At 43.2% G+C, this 10,043-nt stretch overlaps 1 protein-coding gene across 1 annotated transcript; it reads left to right on the top strand.

The window, feature by feature from the left end:
- The first annotated feature begins 1,422 nt into the window (after window positions 1–1,422).
- LOC130859951 (protein PIP-1) lies at window positions 1,423–6,846 on the top strand. Its single transcript, XM_057747565.1, has 3 exons — window positions 1,423–1,483; window positions 5,839–5,952; window positions 6,722–6,846. The coding sequence occupies exons 1-3, from the start codon at window positions 1,423–1,425 to the stop codon at window positions 6,844–6,846; spliced, it is 300 nt and encodes a 99-aa protein (XP_057603548.1).
- Window positions 6,847–10,043: the final 3,197 nt, after the last annotated feature.

Below are 10,043 nucleotides of genomic sequence, written 5' to 3'. Positions count from 1 at the left end.
CTGCTTCTACTGAGATTTAGCAGATTTTCTTGAAAAAAAGTTTCTTGATTTGCTGTATGCCCTTAGGACAATTTTTAGAGATTTAAAATGATTGTTTCAAAAATATTTTTTGCAGGTTATAGTTGTTTCATTGGATGGGGTGGGGATGCGTCTGCAGATCTCTTCCTGACACCATTCTGGAAAGAGAGTTCTCCACTGGCTGTAAGCTAGCATCCATAATAGGAAAGAAAATTTTATTTAAAAAGGAATAGTGAGATGAAAAAATGACAGCAAGAACTCTGGGTTGCTTGTAGTATATATCTTGAAGATTTTGGGAGACATACTCTATTTTGCTCCTATTTGCCAAAACATGAAAAAACAAATGCAGATATGTTTCATCTCCAAGAAAGGAGACAATAATACTGAGACAGGATGGGACCTGGGACCTTGGACCCTTTGCTGCAGTGCTTGCACCTGGACAAATGTCTCATCAAGCAACAAAATCCAAAGAAACTATAAGGGACTAAAAATAACTGTGTGCATGAGCGGTTGCAGCAAATTATATACAACAAGATACATAGAGACCAAAAACAAAACTGCCACTTCTGAAGAGCTGGGAGGAAAAGCAGGCTGTTGGGAGCAAAAACAACGTACTGAGCATGTCCCCTGCACAGACCACCACCAAAGAGGTGGGCAGACCACTTAAGCCATCCCTCTAGCCTGACCCCTGGACCTGCCCCTACCCTTACCCCATATGAGGAACCAGCTCACCTCCTCTGAGCGAGCAAGTAAACAAGGGAAATTGTTGCTTGTTCTCACTTCCCACTCTTGCAGCAGGGGCCCCAATAAAGCCTTGCCTGAATTTCTTGTCTGGCCTCTAATCAATTTCTGTTAATTAAGGAGATGAAGAACCCTGGTTAGTAACACTACCACCAAAATCTATTTGTGTCTTGTCTGCACTTTACAAAGTCTAAGCATGTCTTTATTTCCCTAGACTTATTTTAATAAGAGAGTATCCTTAATAGGAGTATTTAAGTAGCACACCATACTTCAATGGTTCCTTTCCATATGGCAAACCTCTTAGATGGTAAAACATCACTAACTCAACTGAATTTCCAAATCCTTAGACGATGTAAGTTAGACTCTAGTCTTCCACTTTACTATTGTGAAATGGAGACACAAAAGAGCCAGCCCTTACATAACGTGACTCCCTCAGTAGGGCCAGTGGAGGTGAGTAGGGCCAGTAATGCTGGAAGGAATGCAGGGCCCCCATTCCTTCAGGCACCCTGTTTGCTCTTTGTCTGGGCAAGTGCAGCCCTTTGCCTGGGCTGCCATTGGCTGCTCCTCCCAGCCTGGAATTATAAAGCCGTATCTCAGAGGCTCTTGAGGCCTGTGGTTCTAGCCTGCCTTCTGTAAATCTTTGGGGTTGGGCCAAATCCAGAGATGGGTAAGTGCCTCCTGCTGCTGCTGGTGGTCCTGTCCTCACTGCTGGGATTCCTGCAAGGTGAGCCTGCTGGGGAGCATGTAGGAGGGCAATGGAGACTGAGGAGAACCTGGGTGAGTGACAGGTTATGTTTTCAGGCATTGCCTCTCTCTTTGACTCTTTATCTGCCTGCCTTGACATTAGAATGTCCAACAGATGAGATGACCACATACATTATGATTTAATCTGGGGCATTCTGCTTTTGTAGGAATACATTTCAATATTTTTTTTTGCTAGAAAGGCTGTTTTACATAATTTCAACTGGTTAAACATTTTTGAAAGCTGAAATACTTGTGTACTCCGTTTGTTGAATACTTTAAGATTTCAAACTGTTGGGTTGGACAGAAACAGGTAGAAACAGGATGGACCCTCACCCAAACTTGGATCAGATGTCAAGACTGATGATGCACCAGGAGGGTATGAAAGGGTTTCTTACCTAATGAGGCTTTCTCGGGAGAGCTAGAGCTTGCTGTCAGGTAGCTTAAGGGATCAGAGAAAGGAGACTCTTACATTTACGTGGTGGTGAAGAAGAGAGGCAGAGCAAGGGTTCCTGCATTCACATAGGGGCTTGTGTGGTTTGAAACTCCCACCAATGGTGATGGACGGAGCTCCTGGGGTCCAAATGTGGGGCACAAGGGAGAGACTTAAAGGCTGCCAGCTGTAAAACATCAAAAAATTAGAGTCAGAAACTCTATTACATGACCAAAATGCAACCAATATTTGTGGGACCCTTTACATTACTGTTGTAGAACTTTTAGATTGAATCACTATGTAGTTCTTCAGAAGCTTAACCATTTTCAGATCTGCTTGATGAGAGGGAGCAGGGAGAATTTTTGCTAAAGACTATTTTTAATTCCACATCACCTTCATCACAAAACGTTTACAGTTCAGTTATTTTACCTGTGGATGTGTATGTCCACATACATATATAATATATAAAATATGTTTTTTCATATGTATAATTCAAAATATATTCTATATGTTATATATCTTATATTTTTTAATATTTGTATAGAGAACACTAAAATATATAAAGTATTTACATATATATTTATTTATATTCATATACTATCTGTTTGGACACAGGACACAATTCAGAATTAGGTGTGCATCAGGACCAACTACAAGGGCATTTTTTGCTCTCTGGGGTCTCAATTTAGTAACAACTTTTTTTGCTGCAATATTACACTCTACCAGCGTTTGTATTTATTCTTTCACTGTAAAAAGAAATGATTTTATGTTCTACTTGGACTTTTAAATTAATTATAGCATTCACAAAAAGTCAGGTGTTTCACCTTCTACAGAATATAGTTTCATAGCTTTTATTTGATTCCATGATTGGTTGAAAACTGGAATGATCATTGGCATTAACAGGCTTCCTTTTTCAGCAAACGGAATCAGCCTGTTAATAGGCAATTTTTTGTTTGTTTTTGTAAAAGAATATGAAGACTCAGAATAAAAAATTTTAAAAATTAATTTAGAAGAACACTCACTTGATCTAAATGAAAACTCATCATCCTGGCTTGTACTTGCCTCCGAAGCTGATAGGTGTAAAAATCATGTGTCTGGAAGATGACCCCAGGAAAAACCAGGAGGGGCGTGGGGAAGCAGGACAGAATATGCAAGGAAGTTAATACGCTGGACACCTGGATGGGCAAATGGAGTCCATTCTTCTGGAAACTCTGGAGGACAGTGTAGACAATTCAACTCATAGGTGAGAAAGTTGGAGTATTCATCCACCAATTCCCCCATCTGTTCTTGGGAGAGGGACGCTCCCAGGAGCATTTGCACTCCACTGTTCCAGCTGCCCTGTGTGCACAGAGAGTGTGTCCCACAGCCCCTGTCAGAGTCACAAGTGTTTCAGGGGCCACCTTCAGCATGTGGAGGTGAAGGCTGAGGGCTACAGGGAGGGTAATAGGAGCTGCACCTGCTTCAGTCAGTGATACGTAAGGCCTCTGTCGCAGCTGCACCAGTGAAATCATCCTAGGGCACAGTTTTCTTAAAATAACGACTAACTTTCGAAAGAGCCTCTGAAATTCTCAAGCAGGTTTGTATCTTTAGGAGGTTTTCATGTGATCAGGACCGCACAGGCCCAGGGGCGATAGTAAATATTGACAGACAGGCTGTTCAAGTTATACAGTCATCATTAAGTTTAGAGGAAGAGGAATTGAGTGCTCAGTTTTTTATTGATTGTGCGCTTTTCAAAGTTCATTCCTGTTAAAAAGCTTTATTGCAAAATAAAAATGTGTGAGTAAATTTAAAAATGTATAGTTTCAGATTTAAGCTACATAAAAAAACGATGAAGCCACGGCAAGCACATTGAAATGATCTTCTATTTGCTCTGTTGTAGGTTTCCCAGCCCACGTTTCCCACATACATATTTCATTTATACCTGATCTTTAATTTCTTACATTTTGCATGGACTCCGTTGACTCGCAGCCTCCTTCCTACCTTCCGATTTGCACCCCGTTTTCCTGGGCCTCTGTTACTCTCTCCTTCTTTAAAACCTGCTGTTGGGACTTCCCTCGTGGTCCAGTGGTTAAGGCTTCACCTTTCAATGCATGGGGTGTGTTTTGATCTCTGGGCAGGGAGACAATATCCCACATGCCTCGTGGCCAAAAAAACCAAAACATAAAACAGAAGCAAGGTTATAACAAATTCAATAAAGACTTTAAAAATGGCCCACGTGAAGAAAATCTTTAAAAATAAAAAAATAAAATCTAATGTCTGCACAGCTGCCAGAGTGTACCTGCAAAACATAAACCAGGTGTCGCTCCCCATTGAAAAATCTCAGATGGCCTCCTCCAACTTTGAATAAAATCCAACTCTTACAATGGCCTGAACTGTCCTATCCAAATAAAATATAAGCCAAACTACAGATGTAATTTTAAATCTTCTAGTAGGCATATTAAAAAAATAAGAAATGTGTGAAATTGACATTCATAGTAAACTTTATTTAACCCAGTATATCTAAAATATTACCATTTCAGCAGGTAATCAACATCAAAGTTACTGATGAGCAATTAAAATCATTTTTTTTGCTCTGTGTTTGAAATTGACTTACAGCACAACTATTTGGACTGCTTGCATTTCACAGGCTCAATAGCCACGTGTAGCCCATGGATATGCTGTACAACAGTGCAGGTCTAAACAGATAACGTGCTTACGGTCTGGCCCCTACCGATGTTTTCAGTCCCGCTTTATAATATTCTCACCCTTTTGCACTTTACCTGTGCTCTTCTTTTTGTTTCTCAAACTGGCCAAGCTAATTCTGTCTCAGAACCTTTCTGTGTACTTGCCTGTGTATCTTCCTGGAATCAGTTTCCCAACTCCTCCCAGGTAAGTTGTCAGCTTTAAAAAAAAAAAAAAAAACCATTCAGGTTTGAGCTTGTCACCCCTGAGAAAGCTTTTCTGCCTCCCCATGACCTCCCCATGCTATCTCCATGTTTCCTCCATCTCATCGTCTTCATGAGTTATCAGGACCCGAAGTAATTTTTCTTATTTCTTCACTGTCACTCATTTTCCCCATTTATTTATTTAGTGTTTAAATAAGTGGACTGGATGTTTCAGTGCTCCCTTCAGCTCACTATTCTCAACACCTGGAATAATGCCTCCCACAGTTGGGTGCTCACAGTTTGGTGAATAACACAGGGACCACTGGGTGCTCATCCCAAGGAGGAGGGAGTGAGGAGCAGTGGCTCCTGGGCAAGTGTCTGTCCCTCTCCTCCTCCCTTCTCCTCTCCATCTCCCCCTGGCTTGCCTCACTCTCCTCTAATCTTTTACTTCCCATCCCCCTCCTCCCACCTGTCCTTCCTCTCCCCCTCCCTGCCCCCTTCAACTCTCCTTTTAGGCTGAGTCCTGGGGTTCTCTGGGACTCTTCAGATGAAAAGGGAGAGTGGAGGTGGGGCACTGTGTGAAGGAGGGCAAAGGGACACTTTGTGAAGCTGCAGCCAGGACAGAGCAGGGCGGGCAGTGCTGACCCCTTACACAGCTCCAGCCATCACCTGTTCTGCTCCTGCAGGTGCCATTCACGTAGCACACTTTTCGATGGTGTCCCCTGGTGTGGGGGTGATAATCAGTTGGCAAGTGGGGTCAATGGAGCTGCAGTGAGGGACGTGACCTTCCTCCAGCAGCACAGCCCATCCCTGGGAGGACAGGGAGAGCCCTCTGTGCTCAGGTGCAGACCCTGTGCTAGAGGCACGCGTGTCTCCTCCCAGGTGTAAGCCATGCACAGAGAAATGACCTGCTCTCAGCACATTCATCAGGTGGTGGGAACCGGTCAGTGTCCAGGCACATCTGGGTCATAGGTGTGTTCTCTCCTGAGCAGCGGGGATGCTGGGTTGGAAGAGCCTAATTATGCCGGTTTGACTTTCTAGCTCTGGAATGTTTCCAGTGTCACCGAGTCAATGCCAGTGGGATTTGCGAGACTGGGAAACACTTCTGCCAGACTCAAGGCAGCCAGCAGTGCTTCCTCAGGAAGGTCTATGAAGGTAGGCGGGGTCTGAGAAGTCTCCTGGGTAACCATCTTTGGAGGTTAGGGGCTGGTAGTTGGTGTTCAGGGCGGGGGGGTGGTATGAGCCCTCCATGGGACCCCATGAGAGCCTGGGCCCCAAGGACAAGGCAGGGTGGGTGCAGGACTCAGGGAAGTGATCCCTCAGCAACCCTGGGAGCAGGAGCCACGTAGAAAGGGGGTTGGTTTTCTTTTTTTAACCTAAACTAGTGATGCAGTATCATCTCCTTGTGGTACTGGGCTGCCACTCACCATTAATTGGGATGGTGACCTACAAGTAAAGTAAGGAGGTTAGCTCCTGAGGGTAACTGGAACTGTGCTGCTGAAATTGCCCCTCACAGGACCTGACTGTGATGGGGTTTGGGGGAACTAGGGACCTAAATTGGGGGAGAAATGGGCAGGGTGGAGAGGGCAATTTCTATGCATCCTCTCTGCCCTTTCTTGTGTGGGGGGATGGACTGAACTCCAATATACAGAGCTTTCCGAGCTATCCTAGGAGAGCCCACTAGGGGGCCCTACCTCCAGCATCTCATTCCCAGGTAGCAGACATTCTCCCTACAAAGAGCATGAATCCTCCATGGAACGTGCTATTTCCGCCTCATTCTTGATTGGTTTGTTGATGGACTGAGCCTGTGATTGATTCAGGAATATTTACTGAGCTGCACACCAGGATAGGGTGGGCCCCACACTCATGCGCCTGCAACGTGGGTTCTGGGGCCTCACTTGCCCTCATCTCTGTCCCTCTCCAGGTGACACTGTTTCCTATGGATACCAGGGTTGCAGCAGTGTGTGTATTCCTATGAAGCTCTTTAAACCCAGTGTTTCTGTGGAATTTAGATGCTGCCATGACTCACCTCTCTGCAACAAGTTCTAAAGAGAGGGCCCAGCTTTTGCCCTGATCTGGTGGATGAAGCTAATTTAGAATCCCTTCCAACCACCACAGTCTCCAAGATGCTTTGACCTGAACATGGGTCCCCTATGAGAAGCTGTCCCAGACTCATTCTGTTTTCAGTCCCACTTTCATTTCCTGCATTGCAAGATGCCCCACGGAAAGTCTTGGAAACTGAGCTGGGGTGAGGATTGGTGGGCATAGCGAGGCCCAAGGGTACCTTCTCCGTTTTCAGGCCCTAATCAGCATTCACATTGATTGCTGTTTAAAAAGGCAGGGTCTGTGATGATGGATTTGTGATTATGCATGTTCTGGAGGCAGGAACTGAAGGAGGAGGGAGAGTCTTTCAACACTGAAAACAGTAGAAGTGTGAGGGGGTCCATAAGTGATGGGTTAGTTGAGTGGGCTAGTTGAGTGGTGTTGTAACACAAATCTCCTAAGTATCAGTGGCTTAAATCAATTAAAAAAATGGAGTCATTTATGTCAAAGTGACCAACGATGGATCTGGGAGGCCATTAAGGAAGTGGAACTTACACAAGTCCATCCCTAAACCCATCATAAACTTTGGACCCAGCCATCTCGAGACCACCTGGAACTTGTCTTCTTTACTCTTTAGAGACCACAGCTTAGCAACCAATCTGCTGCTGGCAAGTGACGGAATGCTGCCGGCACCAAGTAATTCTGTAAAGACAACCTATGTGACTTCTCTGGAATATCTTTTTTGCCTTTATAAGCCCCACTATTTTCTACTTCCCCCAGAGCACATTTGAGTTGCCATTCGAATCGGTGCCTTCCAAAATGCAATTCTTAGGACTCTAAAGAAACTTTTTCTTTTTGGCAGGCTTCTGCATTTTTTGGTTATCACCTGATAATGGCCTCAGGATAGCCATAGCTTGTTTTTAATTCACAGAAAACATACCACAGGCTGGTTGGGAGATTGCATTTAGACACATCTCCTCAGGGGTGCAAACCATGTGGGCATTGTAAGACTTTCCTCTGGTCTGGGTTGACTGGATCAGTGGTGGATACTTGATCCAAGTTGAGTCAATAAAATTCTCTTTCCTGGCAATTTGTTACTGGATTGTAGAGTCTAATTCTTTGAATGTGATTAGAACTGTAATATGAAACAGCTGCTATGAGGTGCCCATCTTCCACCATCTGATGGAGGACCAGAGAAAGTCCATCTGCAAAGATGACAGAAGACTGAAGATAATTCTGAGTGGTGGAATTATCTTTAGGATGAGGCAGAGTGCATATGTGATCTCATTCTGGCACACCGAGTATACTTTTTTCAACCCCAATGCTTGATACTTAAATATTTCACCCAAAGGTGCATTTCATTAGCAGAGATGTTGAATGTCACTAAAATGTATCCAGTCCTTGTGATTGTGTCTGCTCTCAGCATTTATATCTTCCTGTGACACAGCCAATAATAATACAACAATGATAATCATAAGTTCCACATGTCAAAAGCAGTACTCTTGTATGCATTATATCTTTTTACTCTCACAGCTCTATGAGGGAGGTACTATTATTATTCCCACACGGTAGATGAGGGAACTAAAGCCTAGAGAGGTATAATAGTTTCCCAAAACTCTGGCAGTAGATTTCCACCCAGACAATCTGTCTCCAAAGTTCACTATACTCTCCCCAATCCAAGAGTTATTTATTGGAGCAAGAATAGACAGACAGTCTCTGTAAGGACCAGACAGTAAATATTTTAGGCTTTGCAAGCCATATGGTCTCTTATAAATATTCAACCCTGCCATTTGTAGCAAAAAGCAGCCACAGAAAATAGGTAAACGAATGAGCATGGCTGCGTTCTAACAAAACTTTATTCATGGACACTAAAATTTGAATTACATGTACTTTTCACATGTTATAAAATACTATTCTTCTCTTGAATTTTCCAACATTTGAAAAGCTTTTTAAAGGTTTTTTGTTTTTGATTTTCGGGGTTTTTGAGGAAGCAGAAAACTGAAAGATGAAGGCACAGCTGACATTTGAAAGCATTTATCCATTTTAATTTGTTTGTTTTCAATGTTCCCTCATGTTGTGGCATATAAACAAAGAAGAACAGAGAGCCCTGCTCACCACCCGGTTCCTCAGGGGTTAAGTTGTAACCCACTGCAGTGCTGACTGACAGAGCACTCGGAGAGGAAATTAAGATGATAACAGATGGAGCGCCCTGTGCTGTGGACAAGCAGTCCCCTTAGATAGTTAGATATGCATCTCAGGAAGAATTTTAAGGACCCCAGATTCTTGCATCTTCCCATACAAAGGGAAACCACTAAAATCATTAACCTGAGATATGTGTTCTGTGACTAGCAGTAATCTTTCACCATGAGGTATGCTCAGCTACACATATTCCCTAGCCAAAAATCATATAAACTGGCTTCTCCTCTGCCTCTTTGGAGTAACTTCCTCAGAGCTACTGAGAGAGAGGCTGTCACCCAGGCTGTAGTCCTCAGCAAGTCCCTGAATAAAACATAAACCCACAACTCTTATGTTGTACATTTTTCTTTAAGTAGACAAGCATGTATCAGTACAACATTTCTTCTTACTGCTGAACAGTATTCTGTTGTGTGGATAGACCATAATTTGTTCATCCAGTCAGCAGTTAACACACATTTGGGTTTTTTCCACTTTTTGCCTATTATGGATTATGCTACTATGAATACCTGTGCACAAATTTTTGTGTCAGCTTGTTTTCAGTTCTCATAGGTATACACTGTCGATGAAAAAATTAATCAATGGTCAATCCAACAAAGAAATGGGGAATTTTATTCAACCCAACTTGAGGGTTATAACCCAGGAAACAGTCTTTCAGAAATTTCTGAGGACCATTCCACCCATCAGAGGTCAAAGCACAGTTACATATGTTTTTTGAGACAAAAGATTATATATCAAAGTGACATATGGATAGTTTACATAGTCCAGATCTGCACTTATAAGACAAGTAGTGGGTCACCGGGCCCCTTACAGGATTGAGAAAGGAATGTTATCTCCTAAGCAGTTACCTTGCCGGCGCCAGGAGAAAACTGCTATTTTCAGTCAAGCAGGTATTCCTGTGTCTTCTAAGGAGACCTGGTTAATGTATAATGTGGATGCATACTGCACAGTGAAGAGGGGTAGTGGCTCAAATGGACAGAAACAGAATTTTATGTTTAAAAATTCTCTTG

The sequence above is a fragment of the Hippopotamus amphibius genome, chromosome 9 (genome assembly GCF_030028045.1).
Source record: "Hippopotamus amphibius kiboko isolate mHipAmp2 chromosome 9, mHipAmp2.hap2, whole genome shotgun sequence".
NCBI lineage: Eukaryota > Metazoa > Chordata > Mammalia > Artiodactyla > Hippopotamidae > Hippopotamus > Hippopotamus amphibius.
This window is presented reverse-complemented; position numbering and strand designations above follow the sequence as displayed.

Bases quoted from the DNA above. Each gene is read 5' to 3' on its own strand.
- LOC130859951 (XM_057747565.1), top strand. From the start codon at position 1,423: ATGGGTAAGTGCCTCCTGCTGCTGCTGGTGGTCCTGTCCTCACTGCTG. The intron at 1,484-5,838 runs GTGAGCCTGCTG...TTGACTTTCTAG, and splicing joins ACTGCTGGGATTCCTGCAAG to CTCTGGAATGTTTCCAGTGT. The intron at 5,953-6,721 runs GTAGGCGGGGTC...GTCCCTCTCCAG, and splicing joins CCTCAGGAAGGTCTATGAAG to GTGACACTGTTTCCTATGGA.